Source organism: Notothenia coriiceps, unplaced genomic scaffold, assembly GCF_000735185.1.
Source record: "Notothenia coriiceps isolate Sejong01 unplaced genomic scaffold, NC01 NC01_scaffold00030756, whole genome shotgun sequence".
NCBI classification, from domain to species: Eukaryota; Metazoa; Chordata; class Actinopteri; order Perciformes; family Nototheniidae; genus Notothenia; species Notothenia coriiceps.
The window spans coordinates 1-20,574 of NW_011363457.1; the positions used below are offsets into that span (position 1 = coordinate 1).

Genomic DNA, 20,574 nt, shown 5'->3' on the forward strand with positions numbered 1-20,574 from the left:
ATTAATATGAAATAAGTCGATGCTTTTCCCAGAGGCGCGGGAAGGTATTTTGAGTGGAGGTGCTGGGTTGCGGTCGGATAGTTTAAAAATCAGCTCCTAAATTCTAACCCTATCTAATATTCCTTGACCTCTGAGTGAAACGTCACGGGGTTAAGGGATAGTGGATAGGAGAATTCAAAAGGACTTAGGAGAAGAGACTGCGGTACTTTAGAGAATCCGACTGCACTTTCACTATCCAACGTGTTTCTGATGCGCCAGCGGACGTCATTGTGTGCGTCTGCTGCTGTGGGGAAACTATGGAAACTACAGTTTTCTATACAACGGACTACAACATGGATGTTTAATAAGAACGACGGACTCATCTAGAGACTCTGCACCGTGCTCTGATGCTGTTGCTTTATGCTTTATGAACGTGGACAACAGAGAAACATATTCTTCGACCAAAGTTGTAATTGAAATAAAAAAGGAAAGTGAAACTTATGCTCGTCACCCTCTCCCTCCGGTCCACATTAATAGAAATGATCCCAATACGTATGATTGTATGAACTATGAAAATATCTTAAAATCAATACAAATGTATTTATTATAAACGTTAGTCCTTAACATCTATCACTGTGTATATCACCATTCAAACATCTTTTAAAAGTTGAACAAACCCCACACAGCTCAGTGAAATGTTGACTTTATTTGATCATTTCGGTAAAAACTAACGTTCATATTTCTCTTTTTGATTATAATACTGATGAACGTTCAAAACAAAGCACTTTGGCAACTTACCACATACGTTTTAAAATGCTTAATAAGCACCGTAACTTTCATGATATCATTTCCCCGTCATAATCGTTTGTGTCCGTGAACGGCCGACTGTTGTGTGATGTCAAATGCTGCGGCTGCAAGGCATTGTGGGGCAGCATTTTCTCCTCTCCTTTCGGTGAGGGAGGTCCAGTGGTTCCTAAGCTAAAGGAGGTTATAAAGGAAGTTTGAAACCTCCTTTCCTATCATGTAGAGAATTGGAACGGCACTTATCATGGCTGCCACTGAGGGACTTCCGGGTCATTTCACTCGGTTAGGAAGGTTCCTAAGCTAAATGGACTATTCGAACGCAACCCCTGATTCATGCATTCATCACATCACGACTCGACTACTGCAATAGCATCCTCTACGCCTAGCAGTGCTTCTCAAAGTATGGTCCGTGAGCGCCCCCTAGTGGTCCGTGAGTATATTGGTACAATTTCCCATTAGAAATAAAATAATTAATTTCAGTTTTCCGCACTCTCGCGGGAATATCTCCGCAATGGAGCGAGTTTAAGTTTCGATTGCATGATATAGCCCAGCGCAACACCTTCATCACACATGTTGCCACCTGTTTGTACCATTTGCAGGCTATTTGTAATCTGTTCTAGAAAAACGATGTGTTTTTTTTATATTTGTGGAGTTAGGTGGTCCGCAAGTTTTTTTTATATTGGTTAAGTGGTCCTTGGTATGAAAAAGTTTGAGAAACACTGCTCTACATGTATATCATCAACACATTTTTTATTTGTCATCATATAACACAATGATGATCTCGGTGCCCAGTGCACTACAAATACATGTTCTCAATCATTTAAGGAACAAACAATAAACGTTTGTGAATTTCTCCTGTACGAAACATTTATATGGAAGCCTATTTTCACGCATACAAGTATATGCAAACTAATTAATTAGTCATGAAAAAAAAACAAAAAACTTTTCTCCTGTTAAAAACTAAGTTGCTGAAAAAGAAAAAAGTATCCCAAAATGATGATGTTTACACTGACTCTGCTCGATATGTAGGGCCCCCTCTACTTGATGTGTGGAAACAGAAAGGAAAGAAACAAAACCAAGTCATTACCACAACCCAACTGTTGTGAAAGAGCTAATTTGCATTTAAGCATTAACCTCCTTTTAACGGTCCTTTTAAAAGGAGTTGTTATTCTGTCAGTTTTATCGAATGCATTCTAATTGATGCTTCTCTGTTGAGATTACACTTCAACAGCAGCAGTGTGTGTTGATCGCCTGCTGCCAGATGTTAATAGGTTCTGTCACACCTTCGTTTAAACACTTGCTCTCAGGCTTTTAAGGCTAATTAGTGAACTGAATTAATTCTGGTCACGCAAACAAGGACGTTTCTTGTTTTTCACAGCCCCTTATCACCTCTAATTCAAGTGAGATGTGTCCCCAGTGTTGAGGAGCAGTCAATACATTAGCAAACAGGCTCACAGCTTTAAAAGCATTTACTATGGATCTGTTCATTTATTTAATGTTACAAAACCAGTTTGTTTGAAAATATTTGAAGGCTGTTTGAAGATATTTGTCCTTCACATAATGCTGTCACATCCATACAATTAGTCAAATCAATTAACACTTTGACAGTAATAACAATATGGGAATGTGTGCCACTAGGAGGCACTAAAGTCTGATATATTCCCTACATAAAGTCTTACAGGTTGTATTTACAGTGTGTTGTGATCAGAGGGACTTCTAGTGTATAACATGTGAATAACACTAGCTACATTAGTTAAAAATATACCCGATTTTTCTAATATCTAATAAAAGGTCAGTATTGCCTCATTAAAAGTGCCTACTTGTTCTGGTTTGCTCTTTAAGGATAAAATAAGAACAAGTATTTAATCTTAAGCAAATACATTCAAACTATTTTTACTGATCTTGTTCCATTTTTGACCACCTTTTCCAGTTGGAGCATCAGTGCCACGATCTTCACTCTGAACAACATGAGACCAAGGTGGAGAACGTGAAGCTGAAGAACACGAATGACGAGTTGTCCCGGGAGCTGGAGCACACCAGCCAGGAGCTGATGCTGGCCCAGGATCAGCTGAGTCTGCTGCAGGACCAGTCCACACGGCTTCATGAGGAGAAGGAGATGTGAGTTGTAGCTATTCTTACTCACTCAGGCTCCTTCATAACTCCTGACTTATTACTTTGCCTCTCAATTAGCTTTTTCTTGCTCATTGGTCAGGATACTATCACTTGTTTTTGCCACAGTAAATAGAGTGCTGCAGTAATGTTTTTGCAGGCCAACCCAGACGTTAGCATCGCCCTTGATGAAACGATTAACTTTTTTAATAGGATTTTAGATTACTGTGGGAAATAAGCTCTGAGGCAATGAAAAGTTAACATTTTTTTAATAGATCAAAATCATCCTCAGAAATTAGGACAATAAAAAATGAACACAATTGCCAAAGTTTAAAAAAAGTGGAATAGCGACCGTACAACCTCTGTAGTCTGATTTAGTTAGCAACAATATTTTAAAGATATGTTGTTGCTTGTTAAATGTATGAGTATCAGACATCCCTCATTCATCCTATAGCGGGGACATCTATATGAGTAAAGCTTTACTGACATATGTTTTGCCAAAAAACAAGAAGATTTAAATATCTTACGTTTGTGTTACTGTAAGCACAGACCACAGAAACGTATTCAACCCCAAAATAATAATAATAATAACTTTATTTGTATAGCACCTTTCATACAGGGGATTGCAGTTCAAAGTGCTTTTCATCAGTAAGAAATAAGACATCAGTGTAAAACAAGCAGCAAGAGCAAAGCATAAAGTGGGATAAAATAATAAAACATAAAAACATGGGGAATAAAACATAGAGAAATAGTGCAATGTCAATCACAGAGAAATAGTGCAGTATAATAGTGTAAAGTCAGTAAAATGCTTTTTAAAATGTTTAACGTATTGGCTTCCCTAATATTGTTGGGTAACGTGTTCCACAGTTTTGGGGCGTAGTTTACAGTTAGTTTAAAATACATTCAGAAATGTACTTTGAGACAAGCGAACCAGAAGTAAAAATGCTGAATCATTCTTGCAGTACTCGTTAGAGAGGCGGTAAAACATGGCAAGTCGAGTTGCTATAAACCACAATTAATCTTGTGTATCATTCTCGTTAAGAGAGTTCAACAAGAATATACATCATGTCATATGAACTCAAACAAGTATATCATCTTATTGTGTCTTTCTTTGCTCTGGGTGGTTTTGTTTAAAAAAGTATAACCGCAACACATTGTGAAAATATATGTGTTAGTAATACAGGATGGGTTTTTGTTTTAATACAGTGAAATATACAGACTGACTGAGGGACTGCAGAGAGAGCGAACAAGCCTCCTCAAACAACTGGACCTTTTGAGGTAAGGATGGAGAGTGGCACCTACAAAATAAATAAATGCAGTAAAGAGACATTTATATTAATCATGTGGTTTCAAATCACAAGGCCTTCCAAAAGCTGTTCAGATGCTATGTGTACTTTGTCGGAAAATAACAAAACAGTATCGCTCAGTCAAAAATAATTTACAGTCACAACTCAGTTAGTAATTGAAGTCTGTTAAGTTGACAGTGCAATGCAAGATTTCAAAACTTTCAAAATGTATGATGAATACTTTTCAATAATACTTGAGTGTGTAAGCTTTGTTTCAGAAGATCTTCAGCTAAACAGTCAATTAGCTACAGCATTTAAATGATAAGATTTCTCACTCATTTTAAAATGTTTACTTCTTTGATGTATCCAGGGAAATGAACAAACATTTACGGGATGAGAAGGACATATGCTTTCAGGTATGAGACATTTATTGTTTTTGTCTTCCTTATGTCTTCTTTTAAAGATGGGATAAATAAACAGATGTCATTGATAACCAGAGCCCAGAATAATACACTCATGCTGCAATATGAATAAAAACATCATGTTTTTCATTTCTGCAGAATCCAAAGAATTATAGGAAAACACCAAGTTTGAGGCCTTCAATGAGTGCTCTGAAACATACAAACACAAACGTCTTCAAAAGGTAAACAATCACTAAGTTATAAATGAGATTTAACTGGATAAGCCTTTGTCTCTCAGTTGTGTCGAATGGAACACAAACCACTTTTATTTTACAGTGTGTCCTCTGTTTTTTCACCAAGTGCATTGGATGTGTGTTCTTTCGATTAGCACCGTAGCTTTAATGTTACTCCCTATCTGCAGTGAGGATGAGGAGGAGATGACCACCAGCTCGGCGAGGCACAACCTAGCCAATGGGTCGAGCCAGTCCTACGTCAGAGCGAACACTAGAGGACACCTCCAGAGGATCATCTCCATCGAGGAGGACCCACTCCCCAGCTTACTCCAGACTGACTCTGTGGCCCAAACTCCTCTTCAGGAGTGCAGTGAAGAAGAGGAAGCCTCTGACAATGAGGAGAATATAGACTTGGTGATGAGCGATATTCTGGGAGCGTCTTCTGCCCAACAGCAAAAGACGAAAGAACATGTGGAGGAAAGGGAAACCCCCACATCTCCAAGGGGTCAGCCTGTTGGCAAGGAAACCAGCACAACTGTAAGCATTTTGACATCGATTCATTCAAGTCAGGCTACAGGGAAGAGACCTGTTAAAGTTCTCCTTATGTTTACTGCTGTTAAAGCCCTCTTTAAAAATATAGGGCTTTTTATCCCATGAGCTTTGTATATTCTCTGTTACCGTGCTTCCTGTTTTCCCAGGAGGAAGGCGGTCCTTCGCCGCCCGACCGCCTCTTCAAGATCGTCCTGGTTGGGAACTCCAGCGTGGGAAAGACGTCCCTCCTCCGGCGATTTTGTGATGATAGCTTCCACCCGGGCACTTCTGCCACTGTGGGTACGTACAGAATACAGCAGACACACACTTGTGTCTGGAGCAATGGCAACGCTGTGTAGAATATACATCTTTAAACTTCTTTCTTTAAAGCTGTTGGAAGATTACATTTTGATTTCAAAAAACAATAAAAAATAGGTTTTACAACACTACTTGCAACATTTCAAGTTTCAGTTTTTTGCTTTCCTCCAATTTTTTTTTCAGCAAAAGCCCTTTCACTAATAATGTGTGACTTTTAAATTGTGCAACAATCATATGAATTGCTGTCAACGTATATATTAGTATACTCGTACCAATGTAGAAGTTTGTTCTGTGTTGTAAGAATAGTTCACAGTTATATATTAAAATCAAATATGCTGACTAACATTTTCTTGTGTGTGTGCTCAGGTATAGATTACAGTGTAAAGACAATTATTGTGGATAACAGCCAGGTGGCACTGCAGTTATGGGATACAGCAGGACAGGAGAGGTGAGGCATCAACACAAGGAAAACATTGGGTCTCAGGCAGCAACATAATCATACTTTTCTTTTTAATTTTTTCTTACATTTCTGTGAAAAGAAAAATTAAGATATGTAATATATAGATACAACAAATGTTCTTAATAATCCATATCAGCTATAACTCAGGGGAGAAATGCCCCCAAAAAAGGCGTATGTAAGAAAAAGAATACAGTGATGTTCCATAGTATTAGTATTTTTGTTACAGGAAAATCAAAAAGTAACTAAAAGCTAAATGCATGCAATATTATCCAAGAGTTTCTATAGTCCGTGCTTGTTTTAATGAACCAATCCTAGAGCTTGATTGAATGGTCCAATATAATTGCTTCTTTCAATGAGCCAATTAGTTTCAATGGACCTAATAGAAGGATTATTTCAATAGACCAATCAAATGACTGAATTCAGTGGGCTCAATGGACCTCTACCTTTGCTTTAGTTGTGGCACTGTGCAACTACTTTCTTTTAAAACAGTTTATTTAAATGTTTTGAATTCCCATTGAATGGAATGTTTTCCTTTTTCAGAGTTTAAGTTTGCATTTGTGTCGTAACGCACCTCCCTCATCTCATATGTGAAGACACAATTCATGTATTTTTGCAATCCGCACATTTGAAATGGCACAGTAAACACAGCACTTCCTCTTCCCATCTTTTCCCCTTCACCCCTCCTGCAGGTATCGTAGCATCACCAAACAGTTCTTTCGAAAGGCTGACGGAGTGGTTGTGATGTATGACATCACAGCCGTGCAGAGCTTCAACGCTATCAGACAGTGGCTTACAAATGTAAAGGTAAGACGTTAACAGTGACAATGAGCTGCACACATTCAAATAAAACAAGCTGAACCAACGGTTGGGTTTTACTTGAATTGTGTGCTTTTGCTTTCTTTATTCTGATTGCCTTGAGCAGAGTCCAAAGAAACATATTGTGTACTGTATATGTTGAATAACTATTTAACGTTATAAAAAATATAAAAGGTCAGTCGCTGAATGTTTACAGCAATGCTTGTAGTTTTCCCATTGGGGAGCCAATAGAAACAGGGAAGCTGGTGGCCTTGTGTTTAAGCTTGTGAGACTGACGGTTGAGCTGCCCGACCAAGCAAGAAGGCAGAGGCAAAACTTCCAAAATACAACCCGGTGTGGGCATTTATTACTCACGGGCACATGACACAGCCTCAATCTTGCTGTTCATGTGAGCACAGTCACCAGCCACAAGGATCTCACACACCAAACAAAACAGGGCTTAAATACCCACACTAATTAACCCAACAAGACACAGGTGAGGGGCGAGGAGACAACACAGGGCACCAGGTGCACACAATCAGCAGCAACAGACATGGGGAAAGGGAACACTTTTCAAAATAAAACACATGTGCAATATACAAAGCCCGAAGCCGTCAGTCAACAGTGACGAAGCCATCTTCGTCACAAAGCTGTAAAACACTCTTTTAAGATCAGTTTATTTGAGCCTGTAATGTTTGATAAAGCTTTGTGACGAAGATGGCTTCGTCACTGTTGACTGACGGCTTCGGGCTNTAGTTCAAAGTCACATAAAAATGTTTATAATACATTGACATGTTGATAACACAGTCTCAAGACTAGTCTATGCATTAGTTAGTGTGATGGTGTTCATGAGGTGTCGCTCTGCGTCGCTCTAGGATGGATGAATACAATTATTACAGTATACCCACTACAAAAAAGTAGACTACACCAATGGTTAGCAGTAACTTGGTATGCACGTATTTCATGTTAGCTTAGCTTCTTAGCCTGAGCTAGCTCTGTTTACTTCCAGTTCGGAGGCAGCAGGTCCCGCCTCGGCTCCGCCTCTTTGCCCTTATTTGGAGCAGGCGGGATTAGACGCTGACGTCGCTGTCAAGCCGTTAGTGGCCGACTCCGCCTACTAAGGGCTTCTCGGCAACTCTGCAGAATCCTATGGGTGACGTCACGGACACTACGTCACGAATGCACAGCGATCCATGCACAGAAAGCGGTTTGTGTGTGCAGGTTCAGAGGTTTTAAACGGAAAACAAATGTGTGGATCAAAAATACACATTTAAAACTTTTTTCTGAATTAGGATTTTATTTACATGTATATGAAACGGAACACATTTGTGTGTGTGTATTGAAAAACACAAGTATGGATCTGGAAATACAAGTGTGAATCCTTCTGTGTGCATGTGTGTATTATGAGACTGTTCTGAGCCCATACTTTTCAAACACTAGGTGCAGCTCAAAGTCCTTTAACAACATGGCACACATAACACATTCAAACAGAGAACAAGAACATTGAATTAAGTGCCTTTTTGTGCACATAAAGAGCATAAAACATATTCTAATAATTGAAGGAACGCAAGGATGTAAAAAAGGTATGATGATAACAAGTTATAATGATCCTAAAGTTCACAACAGATGACCTTCTCACTAAAACAAAGGAAGACATAAGACCAAATGATTACAAAGAATACAAATATAAAAGGAAAAATATATATATGTACAAACAGGGGATTTTAGGATTTTTTTAGAGCCTGCTGAAGACGACCTTAGGGCTCGTCCAAGGACATAAAAGGACAGAATCAGTGATGTATGAGGGGGGCAAACCATTAGGAACTTTATAAACCAGTAAAATGAATTTAATCAGAAATATGATTTTTAGTGCGGGTTTGAATGCTGTTGAATGCAATATTGAAAAATTGAGAATAACAAATAATAAAAAATATTGAAATAAGCATTTCAATCCAACTATCAAAACTGGGTGATGAGAAAAATATAATACTATGTAATTATCTTTCAACAGGAAACAATGTAATGTGCCTGTAAGCCAGTGGTTCTCAAACTTTTTCTGTCAGGAAAAGTCGGGCCGCCCCCAACACAAATAGTCAAGTAATGGGCCAAGTTAACATTTATTAAAATACATCAATATGATCGTGAGCATTCCTTTGCTAGAACAGTGATAATAAAACAATGCTCCATAAGTCTGTGTGGTAAAAAAAAAAATACATAATGCAATTGTGCAATCCCTTTGCTAGAACAATACGTTAATACTTTGCCACTTTGCAATCTGTGCAAAAAAATGAAAAGAAAGAAAATGCTGATATTTGGCAAAAAACTGTGTCTTCTTATCACAGCATTAGTGGCTGCAATGAGCCTGTTTTGCACTGCACATTTCTTCAAAACGGGGTTGCAGGCTCAGTGGCGGCGCGAGTGATTTATTTTGGGGGTGCTGTGGGGTAGCTTGACGTTTCATAGAGGGTGCTCAAACATTTAGGGTTTCCCATTAAGGTACCGGGCACTACAGTGGAATTTTCTACCGCAACAATCCCCACGCACATACACAGTGTGACAGTTACAATGAAGGCTCGATAATTAGCTCACGGCATATAGGTGTAAGCAGAGGTAAAGTGCGATTTTATAGGTGGGCAGTGGACCTAACACAGGGGGGCATGCTCCCCCGGGAAGATTTGTTTTTAAATATTGAAGTTAAATGCATCAATCTGGTGCACTTTGAGAGCAAAATGAAGAGATCTATGATACATCTCTCAACACCCATTTGAAACAGAACTGTAAACAGATTTACTATTTCTTTATGGATATTTTACAAATCACTCCCATTTTAAACTTTATTCTTTTTTTACTGTCATATAGTATTTCATACCCGTTTTCATTTATTCTTTTACTTTTTTATAACTATAATGATCATATAAACGTGTGCATCGGAAATAATTGTTTACATTAATCGTGACCAAAGCGTTTGAGACCCCGGCCACTCATAAGGTAGGGAAAAACAAACACTTCCCTTGAAGCTTTTTCAACAGTTACACATCCTTTAAATCTGGCCAACATCAATATCAGTTAGTGCTGCACAAACTCATCTGATCTGAAATGTCAACTGGAGCTAACCAGGTAGGCGGAAGGCAAAAGGAGGTTTAAATTTGGCATCCACCTCCACCACCGTTTGCTTTTATTGAGTTGTTTGTTAAAGGTTAGTCTATTCATGCTCTTCATAAGATCCTGTCTCTATCCAGAGTTATCTTTTTTAGGCAAACAGACTTCAACAAGAGCTTCAAATGCCTTTCAATATTGAATAATGCAGATAATATTAAATTGATTCAGATACGTTTTGTGAAGTGGGGCTTAAGTGTGAAGCTTTTCACTAACCCTAATGTTTAATGCTACATTTCTATGCTTCAAACACAAAACTATAAGTAACATACTTCAATATTTAAGCTGTCACACTACTTAAAGGGGCCGTATTATGCTCATTTCGAGGTTCATATTTGTATTTTGTTCATCTACTGTGACATGTCGACATGCTTCAAATGTTCCTCATACTGCCTGTGCTGCAGCACCTCTTTTAATCACCTCTTTTGTCTGAAAACAGAGCCCAGTCTGCTCTGATTGGTCAGCTGGACGGCTCTGTAGTTATTGGTCAACGCCCCTTAGCCTATCATGTACAATGTGTTGGATTGCTAGCCAATAGAGGTGCAAGTGTTACATAGTGATGTAATTACGTTATGGATGAAAACAAAGGAGTCCAATTGGGGGGTGTGGGAGAGAAACTCCTTCCAGAGGGATCTTTGGGATTTTAGACTTTGCAGACCATTTACATTCACAACAACCTTGATAACACACTACAGAAAATGGAAAACACCGAAAAGTATAATAGGGCCTCTTAAAATAAAAGAGGCAGAGCAGAGATTGCTCACAGGAACGGCTTTGCTTGAGAGTGGAAACTTCCAACTCTTGTTTAGTTTGATCAGCTGATAAAAGTCTCAGGCTATGTTGCCTAAAATGTAATGTAGACTGAAAGCAGACATTAACAAAGTGTGCAAAGATATGACGTGGCTTATCACCACGCGGTGTAAACACAAAGAACACACGCCCAGACAGTACTCACTCTTCAAAGACGCTGTTCGCCCCGAGGCTCTCCATGAGCATGCCGAAGTGTTTCTCCTCTTCATCCTCGTCTGGTCTCGCCAGGCTCTCCTCCCACTGGGTCTGGTACAGGACCTCTGTCGGGCTTTTACAGGTGTTCTTCTCCCCCATGCCTTCTTCTACTGAAATCTTCTGACCTGATAAAAACTTACCTAGAAAAACAAACTGAATTTAAGTCCACAATCAGACTACTCTTTCTGTGATGGTAATGTTCTTTTTTGTAGAAACAGAAACAGAAAGAAATCGTACTAAAGCCGGAGGAGAACTCGTCGAGAGTGAGGAATCCATTGCCGTCAGAATCGAGGGTATCAAATACGTTCTCCAACTCCTCCGCACTGAGAGGGAGCTCAGCGTTCAGCCTCTATTTAAAAAGACACAAAACACAGCTGCTACTGACGAGAACATTAACCCTACTGTAGCTATAACAACTGCTACTTGAGCCCTAAGAGCACAGACATTAGTGCAGTAGCTCATCAAGTGGAAAGGGAAACATGGTGCTTATTTTTAAACTAAAGTAGCCGAAAAGTTATTTTCCAAATAGCTTCTTTCTTTTTCTAAGCAGCAAATGTTTAATTGACATGCATTGTCTCAATCAACACATTGCTTCACACTCATCTAATTAAAGCAACTAACAGCTGGAATCTGTCCAGTGCAGCTACAGTTTTTAATGAGTGACCGCTGCGCAGCCCCGCAGGAACAGACAAGGACTGTCCTTCAACACAATATCTAATTTAGCCCATTCTAACAAAAGGGACATGTTTGGCTTTTCATTATTTGATCATTCTGGCTGTATGCATGTGACATACATGTTTGCCAGGTTGTGTTTCTTGAATCCTCAAATTCTGAAGGTTCAACTTCAGCTCCTATGATATTATTATTAATAATAATCTAAATATACACCTGAATTAAAACTAGTTCCCTTAAAAGCCATGACCAATCAAGACAATGAGGCTATAGCACTCCAATATATCAGAGTTTAAATCTATAGCCCTGGCTACAAAATTCATTTATTTACTATTTTCCACCATATTGATCAATTTTCAAATATTTATCCTATGGGAAAAACATGTGTTATCAATAATTATCAATATATAATTTGACGACTGTTTTTGTCACTGATACCAGAGAAACCTTTATTAAGAGATGCCCAAGGGTTAAGTTAAGATAATATTTGAAAGACAGCTCCTCCCAAACCAAAGTGACATGACAGAATGAGAACCTCCCGAAAAACGATTGAACCATACACTGTTGGATTATATAGACACAAAGCTCACACAGCCACACCTCTGTTAGCAGCTCGGGTTTTATGCTGTGTTTACACTGCTGCAAAATGTTGACCAAGGGACCGGGAAAGGGTAGGATCTGTGTAAGACCATCAGCTGTTCTTGTAAAGTGTGTTATCTGGGCAGAACATATCCCTAATGTCAGCAAACAGTAGCATTGTGAAGCTAGTGCATTGGTGGTAAGACTGTGAGTCTGTGGAACTATTGTGGTTGTCAAAGGTGCACATAAATGTTAGCAGTGCTTCTCACTGAGCTTCTCCAAGCTCTAATAGATGTAAGGAAAGTGTAAAACAAATATAACTAAGAGTAACAAGCGCTGCTTTGAGTACTGCATTTACTCTTCACTAACAGACGGTCACATAAATAGAAGTGAGAAGTTCCTGCTCGCTATCTAATTTCCAAGCTATTATCATAAACACCAGATCAAAAGCTTCCCCTCTGGGTATTTATGCTCCTCTGAGCGTGAGTCCTACAAGTGCTTCTTCAAAGGATTAGCCGCGGCAGGGATGAATATCCAAGCGGCGAGTGAATCTGCACAATAATGCGAGTGGAGTAGCTGCATGACAAAGCTTCCGGTGGCTCTCTGTGTCTCTTTCATGCTGCTTTGAATAAGGTGCACATGTCCTATCTTTGTCCTGTTCAGCAGCATTAATGAGGGTGCAGACTGTCCCTGTGTTTTATACTCATTCTGGATGAATGAACAGGAAAACCATTATGAAACTGTGAAAGTGATCCCCTGTTTACTGTGGATGCTTAAATGTGGTCCAAACAGCGCTCATGCTTTGTTTTTAAGTAGTTTACACAATTGATTCAACAAAATGTTTCTTTTTTTCCCTGTGGTAAATATGCCTCTAACTGTAATCCAACTTTCATTTAACAAACAGTGAGTTTTTACACTACTTTGTAACACTTGTGCAGTTATGGCAGTCGCATCAGAATCCTCACCTGCATATCCCGTCGGGAGATGAAGCCCTTGTTCTCAATGTCACACATCTTAAAGAACTCGTGGGTTTTCTCCAAAATAGTGTTTTGTCCCACCTCCCTATTCTTCGCCTCGTCGCCGCTCCCTTGCCTTGAAGTTCGGGCCGCCTTGGCGTTGGTCGTGGCACGATGAGCAGTAAAAGTTGCCATGGTATTTGTGAGTCCGTTGATACGAGAGCGTATATTTCCCCTCGTCTGTCACATGAGCAGGGCACACACAGACAGAGCTTCGAAAGGAAAAGGATCCTGGAGAAGTGGAGCTTCAGGCTTCGCTACATCAGAGGCTCTCACCAATGTCACAGAGTGTCATCTCATAGCAACCGCCTCTTTAATTAGTCGATGAAACCTAGGAGAGAGACGGGAGGAGAGTCTTCAGTTTCAATAAGTACAGCTCCTCGCACAATAAAAAATCTATAAATATAAAAAGGAGTGTACTGCATCAGAAACCTGTTATTATACAAAATATAAGGTCTAGAAAAGGAAGCACTTTTAAACTACATAAATCAGAAAGATTCTTAAAATATATATATATATCATAAATGTGTCCTCTAGCGTGCATTTAAAAAGGAACATACTTTAGATTTGATGGGTTCTAAATATGCCAAAAAAACACTTTTTAAACAAATTATGTTGTTAATGACACAATTAGAGAAACAATATATTAATTATTGTTCTTTCTTGCTCTTTCCGCCATCTGTCACACACATTTTCAGTCTGATTTACATTATTTTGTGCAATGTCACTCACTGCGTGCTCTACATCTGAGTCAACTGCTGCTCTTTTCCTTTACTTCAGCCCTCGCTGAGACTAATGCCTTTTGACAAGTTGAACCAAAACTCAAAAGAAAGTTGTGGTATGACGAGGAGGGCCTTGTCTACCTGGAAATATTGACTGATATAACTCACTTAGTGGTGGGTTTCATGGGGACTACAGTTCTACGGGGCACTGGTGTGGAAGACTGCCTTCAGGAGGCTGTTGTGCACCGCGAGTCGATTCATGAACAGAAGCATCAGACAGTCTGCGAGTGTGTTTACCCAAGCAAAGGTAGACTTGTGGGACTGGTATAAGTCAAACAGAAGAAAATAGACAAGCATGTAGGAAGTGGAAAGACAGAGGAGAATATAGGGTGAGAGACATAATACTACCCTAACTCTAGATAACTCTAGATAAATATAATCTATATTGTTTGCTCATGAAGCTCAGTGAAGCTTTTTTAGTTGACAAATTTGATATGAAATGTATTTAATTGAAGTATATAGCACTTATGGAAGTATACTGGAAATAATATATTTGTTTATTCAATTATTGTTCTTCAGAAGTCCCTGTAGATGAGTGTTAAAAAGAAAGTTTGAGCCAAAACATTGTGAAACATATTGCAGGCATGACACACATCCAGAGGAACGTCACCAACCCACAATGAGCAAGAGACAACGGTAAAGCATTAGCGAGGAAATAAGAAAGGGAACTAAGATGAAGTAGTGAAAGGTTGATGTAGATGTGGTGTTTGTTTTCCGTCAAGCATACAATTGTATCTTTAACAGACTCTTCTTTAAGTCAGAAGCCCTAAACATGTGTATGGCTCCTTTGTTAAAATATGGTGACAGACAGGTGGCCAGTGACTTAGGACTAGATTAGAAAGATATCAGACAATAAAAAACACTTTAAATTCCAAAGATATTTGTGATGCAACGTAAGGACATGATTTGATACCCCATTATGTCAGTCAAACATCACTAAATTGCAATCAAGCATTCGTTAACATAATATAAACATGTTTGCACTATCATTTTCCTTTAGTTGGATCAACTTTTAAATGTGTTAGAGTACTGCTTTGCATGCAGTTACCTTATCTATTTCAGGCTATGACCTGGAACAGCTGTTACAGCTACAGCACTCACTACTAGCTAAGCAAAACAAGTTCAAACTGAAACTAAAACTCTGTCTGAAGCAACATAACTACACTAACTAAAAGGATAGACATATATTAATTGATAAGGATTCAAGATAAATAGTCACTTCAATATAATGTGTTGTTCAACAGACATGTTTCTTGTATATAGTGTGCATTAGCTTATGACACTCATATTGTGGTTAGGCCTACAGAGACACATTTTGTTTGTGGTTTGTCGTCATGACCGCAAGATGTTCCTGCAAAATACTCCTTTCCTTTTGCAAGAAAATAAGGGCAACTTGTGCCTTCTGCAGTTGAATAAAAAGTTGGTCATATTGATGCTGACAAGAATGACAAAGGTATTTATTTAAACCTAGCAGTAGATCCTCACTTAACCTTATCGCATGATTTAGTTCCAAAAATATAATAAATTGTGTTGCACAGGTGAAATTAAAGTAGTTGATAATGTTGGATGTTGCTCAGTAGTACCCATATTGGATTGGTTTTACATGCTGAAGGTATTTAAGGTATAACAAGTTCATTTAAGTTGTCAAATTTAAAGCTACGCCACTTCCTGAAGAAAGGTCACGACCATTTCCAACTTTAACAACACTCAACAGCTATCTGTGGTCTGTGAGGAACTGCAATGTGCCTGTTAGACCTGGCACATAGCCTAATTTTTACATAAGAAATGTAATTAGAAAACTAAAAGCTTGCAATATGTAAACATAATGCAAGTGCAGAGGCTTGTGATAAGCTATAGTGAGCCAAGGGCAGACAACAGGTTCCAGTTTCACACGTGTAACAAGATAAAACGTTCACTTCCTTCCCTGTTACAACTTTATTCTATTGTGAAACTTCCTGTAAAGCTTGAGTGACAATTTAGAAATAAACCTAAAATAACCTAACGTTAGCTAAGCTATGAAGAACAAGTAGAAAGTAGTTGTAACATTAGGCTGCAGCAACAGCAAGAGCACACAGTCATGTTTATAAGGCTAAAGTGCTCAGCTAAAGTGTTACTTAGTTAACGGCATGTTGGGGCACAAACGTTAACGTTACGTACCGGTGAATGAAAGGTGAAATTAAAGTTGGAGGAATTCATTGACGTGGTTGTTGTCAGCCGTATCCTATCCGTAACCTCAGTGTTTACAAGTGAACTGGCGTGAGTGCAGGAATTTTAGTGAGCAAGCAGTGACGGAAAAAAGCAAGCCTGAGGGCGGGACTTCATCCAGTCATCGTTATGACTCACTCGCGCTGCTGGCCAATGGAGACTGACGTTGCCACATGGCCGCCATCTTGCTACAGGCAGTGCTCTCATTCATAACATTATGGTTTACTATTTAAATAACCATAGCTTGCTCAATTTTCAACCAATTTTCAAACGGTTTGGTTTTTTATAAACATCAAAGATGTAGTTATGATACTGCATACTTATAATCATGGACTTTCTTATGAAAATAACATTAAGCAGATAAAGCAATAGCTATACACACACACAAGGTATTTATATTAAATATTTGCCGGTGTATATATTTCCATTTATGTTATTATATTGTTAATATTTAAAATAAATTATAAAATTAAAATAAAATATATTTATATTTTATATATAAAAATCGGTCTCATGTTACCACTCTGTAAGCCAAGAGTTGTTAATTTAGCAATGCCTTAGCTTGAAGAACAGGGACACAATTAATGACAATAGCATATGGTGGTATATTATTTAGATATTCACACCTGTATCAGAAGAACCAAACCAACATAAAATTAGCTCACAGACAGTAGGTCCTGGCCAGTTTTTTTTTTTTCGTCAGTGCCAAAAAACTGCACTACTTAAATCCGTTTTTAAGTCAAACTGAAAGCTTTTTAGAATGCTTATTTTTACAGCTTTTTGTCTGCCAATATATATATTGGCAGACAAATGTATTTGTTTACGTTTTAAAAATAATTGTTATCCTGCTAGAAAACAGGATTCGAGATTTTTCAAGATTCAAAGGTTTTATGGTCATATGCAGTGCAGTGGTCATATGTACAAAAGTGGTGCAGCACGAAAAACTTAGATGTTTATATATAAGCTTCACACATTGTCTTCTTCAGTGATTATTTGCTGATTCTTAGGAATAATAATTTGGAGTCTTAATTTCTCCTTCTCCAGCTCAATTTTGTCGTGTTCCACTGGTGCATCATAAACACGTTGGGTAGTGAAAGTGCAATCGGATTCTCTAAAGTACTGCAGTCTCTTCTCCTAAGTCCTTTTGAATTCTCCTATCCACTATCCCTTAACCCAGGGGTGGCGAGACCCCGACGGGGTGTCGCGAGATGATTTCAGAATCCTCTTGATGTGACCCCTGAGGTGTTTAAAAAAAAANAACACCATCACACTCACTAATGCATAGACTAGTCTTGAGACTGTGTTATCAACATGTCAATGTATTATAAACATTTTTATGTGACTTTGAACTACCAGTGACATAAACAATAAAAAAATAAAAGAATGAACAATGATGGAAAAAGCCCACTTATCTTCTAGGGTTGAACAATTAATCGAAATATTCATCAAAATCTCAATATGGCCTACTGCAATTTTCAAGTAATATACAATAAATATGGTCATGCTAAAGATGTTCTGACCATCACATCATATTCTACACTTAAAAAAACATCTTTGTTTCGCATAGATCTGCACAAATTCACACCATAAATCATGTTTCAACATGTAGTTAGTTTCAATTGCATTAGATATTTATTCAAACTTGCTTCAGCCCTATTATCTTCCATAAATCGATGTCAAAACTATGTGAGCTGTCATCAGCCTTAAATGAACAAGCAACACATCCCTTGAAAGTGCTTACAAGACAAAAATGGAGGGCTTCAAACAAGAAAACCAAATTCTAACAAATACTGACTTCACCTCAATAAATGAGGGTTGAAAGCACTCAAGCATGTCCATACTGGGTTTCCACTGTGTTCAGTCCACAAGCCCCTGAAAAAAGGATGGAACACTTCTAGACATAGTCCTGGTAGTCTACAGAGCTTTCCAGATATGGTTTTAACTCAGGCATCTGAGGCTCAGAGAGAGAAACTCCTTGCTTGCGTGGCAGAGCGACTGGCTTCCTCATTTGATGGTGAAATCGCTTCATGATCTCAGTGTTCTGGATACAGGCAAACCTGGCCATCAACCCCTGGCCATATGGCAATGGTGAGGCACAAGTGACAACGACTCTACGCAGGCGTTCACCTCCTTGTGATGAGCAAGCAGTTATGGCTATGAGAGATTTCCCTTGAGCACCCCAGACAGCGAGCCTGAAAGCTTAACAGCCACTCAATACAATGCATGAAAGCACATCCCTCTCTGCAGCAACTGCTGAGTGCTGAACCAGGGGCTTCCAACAGCTCTCATCGACACAATATACTGCACAAGACAAGAGATTGCACACTGTTGCCTCTGTCAAATGTAAGCTCATTTGAATGATGATCAGCATCAATGGGCCCCTGTAACACCTTCTTTGAGCCCAAGGAAGTACGTCACAAGACATGGCTGAAGAAGCCCATCCGCTCCTGCCACGCAAGCCAAAGGGAGGGCAATGCCACTCAGATGCCTGAGTACAAAACATATCTGCGAAAAGCTCTCAGACTACCAGACCTATGTCCTAGCAAGTGTTCCATCTTTTTCTCAGGGCCTTGTGGACTAACACAGTGAACCCAGTATCGGACATGTTGAGCTGGCTTTTTCACCCTCATGTTATTGGAGGTGACAGCCATCATTTGTTAATTGGTTTCTTCTGTTTGAAAGCTAATGTTGTCCTTGTAGCACTTCAAGCATGGTTGCTTGTTCATTTAATGCTGATACAGTCATAGTTTTGACAATGATTTATGGAGGAGTAATAGGGCTGAACAAAGGTTGTGAATAAATACTAATGCCATTGAAAAATATGTTGCACCAAGATCGATTATTGTGTGATATTTGTGCAGATCTATCGCCGAACAAAGATGTTTTTTTAAGTGTAGAATATGATGTGATGGTCAGAACATCTTTAGCATGACCATATTTATTGTATATTACTTGAAAATTGCAGTAGGCCATATTGAGATTTTGATGAATATTTCGATTAATTGTTCAACCCTAGAAGATAAGTGGGCTTTTTCCATCATTGTTCATTCTTTTATTTTTTTATTACCTCGCGATGTCACTGGTAGTTCAAAGTCACATAAAAATGTTTATAATACATTGACATGTTGATAACACAGTCTCAAGACTAGTCTATGCATTAGTTAGTGTGATGGTGTTCATGAGGTGTCGCTCTGCGTCGCTCTAGGATGGATGAATACAATTATTACAGTATACCCACTACAAAAAAGTAGACTACACCAATGGTTAGCAGTAACTTGGTATGCACGTATTTCATGTTAGCTTAGCTTCTTAGCCTGAGCTAGCTCTGTTTACTTCCAGTTCGGAGGCAGCAGGTCCCGCCTCGGCTCCGCCTCTTTGCCCTTATTTGGAGCAGGCGGGATTAGACGCTGACGTCGCTGTCAAGCCGTTAGTGGCCGACTCCGCCTACTAAGGGCTTCTCGGCAACTCTGCAGAATCCTATGGGTGACGTCACGGACACTACGTCACGAATGCACAGCGATCCATGCACAGAAAGCGGTTTGTGTGTGCAGGTTCAGAGGTTTTAAACGGAAAACAAATGTGTGGATCAAAAATACACATTTAAAACTTTTTTCTGAATTAGGATTTTATTTACATGTATATGAAACGGAACACATTTGTGTGTGTGTATTGAAAAACACAAGTATGGATCTGGAAATACAAGTGTGAATCCTTCTGTGTGCATGTGTGTATTATGAGACTGTTCTGAGCCCATACTTTTCAAACACTAGGTGCAGCTCAAAGTCCTTTAACAACATGGCACACATAACACATTCAAACAGAGAACAAGAACATTGAATTAAGTGCCTTTTTGTGCACATAAAGAGCATAAAACATATTCTAATAATTGAAGGAACGCAAGGATGTAAAAAAGGTATGATGATAACAAGTTATAATGATCCTAAAGTTCACAACAGATGACCTTCTCACTAAAACAAAGGAAGACATAAGACCAAATGATTACAAAGAATACAAATATAAAAGGAAAAATATATATATGTACAAACAGGGGATTTTAGGATTTTTTTAGAGCCTGCTGAAGACGACCTTAGGGCTCGTCCAAGGACATAAAAGGACAGAATCAGTGATGTATGAGGGGGGCAAACCATTAGGAACTTTATAAACCAGTAAAATGAATTTAATCAGAAATATGATTTTTAGTGCGGGTTTGAATGCTGTTGAATGCAATATTGAAAAATTGAGA

General features: G+C 38.8%; 2 protein-coding genes across 2 annotated transcripts; one reads left to right on the forward strand and one right to left on the reverse strand.

Moving 5' to 3' along the window:
- Positions 1–2,713: 2,713 nt before the first annotated feature.
- LOC104959690 (ras and EF-hand domain-containing protein-like) lies at positions 2,714–6,954 on the forward strand (the record flags this gene model as incomplete). Its single annotated transcript, XM_010787592.1, has 8 exons — positions 2,714–2,901; positions 4,099–4,170; positions 4,549–4,594; positions 4,739–4,821; positions 5,001–5,349; positions 5,511–5,643; positions 6,028–6,109; positions 6,811–6,954. Coding segments are annotated over 8 exons (1,080 nt in total), but the record flags the coding sequence as incomplete, so codon positions are not given.
- A 3,778-nt stretch (positions 6,955–10,732) lies between these two features.
- LOC104959687 (EF-hand calcium-binding domain-containing protein 4B-like) lies at positions 10,733–16,385 on the reverse strand. The gene is made up of 4 exons (XM_010787590.1): positions 16,284–16,385; positions 13,294–13,675; positions 11,315–11,426; positions 10,733–11,217 (listed from the first exon to the last, which is right to left on the reverse strand). Exons 2-4 carry the CDS (start codon positions 13,477–13,479, stop codon positions 11,024–11,026), a joined length of 492 nt encoding a protein of 163 aa, XP_010785892.1. The 5' UTR covers positions 13,480–13,675; positions 16,284–16,385; the 3' UTR covers positions 10,733–11,023.
- Between the last annotated feature and the right edge of the window lie 4,189 nt (positions 16,386–20,574).

Excerpts from the sequence above, each read along its gene's own strand:
- LOC104959687 (XM_010787590.1), bottom strand. The coding sequence starts at position 13,479 with ATGGCAACTTTTACTGCTCATCGTGCCACGACCAACGCCAAGGCGGCC. Across the intron at positions 11,427-13,293 it reads TCTCCCGACGGGATATGCAG|AGGCTGAACGCTGAGCTCCC; the intron begins GTGAGGATTCTG and ends CTTTTTAAATAG. Across the intron at positions 11,218-11,314 it reads CGAGTTCTCCTCCGGCTTTA|GTAAGTTTTTATCAGGTCAG; the intron begins GTACGATTTCTT and ends TTGTTTTTCTAG.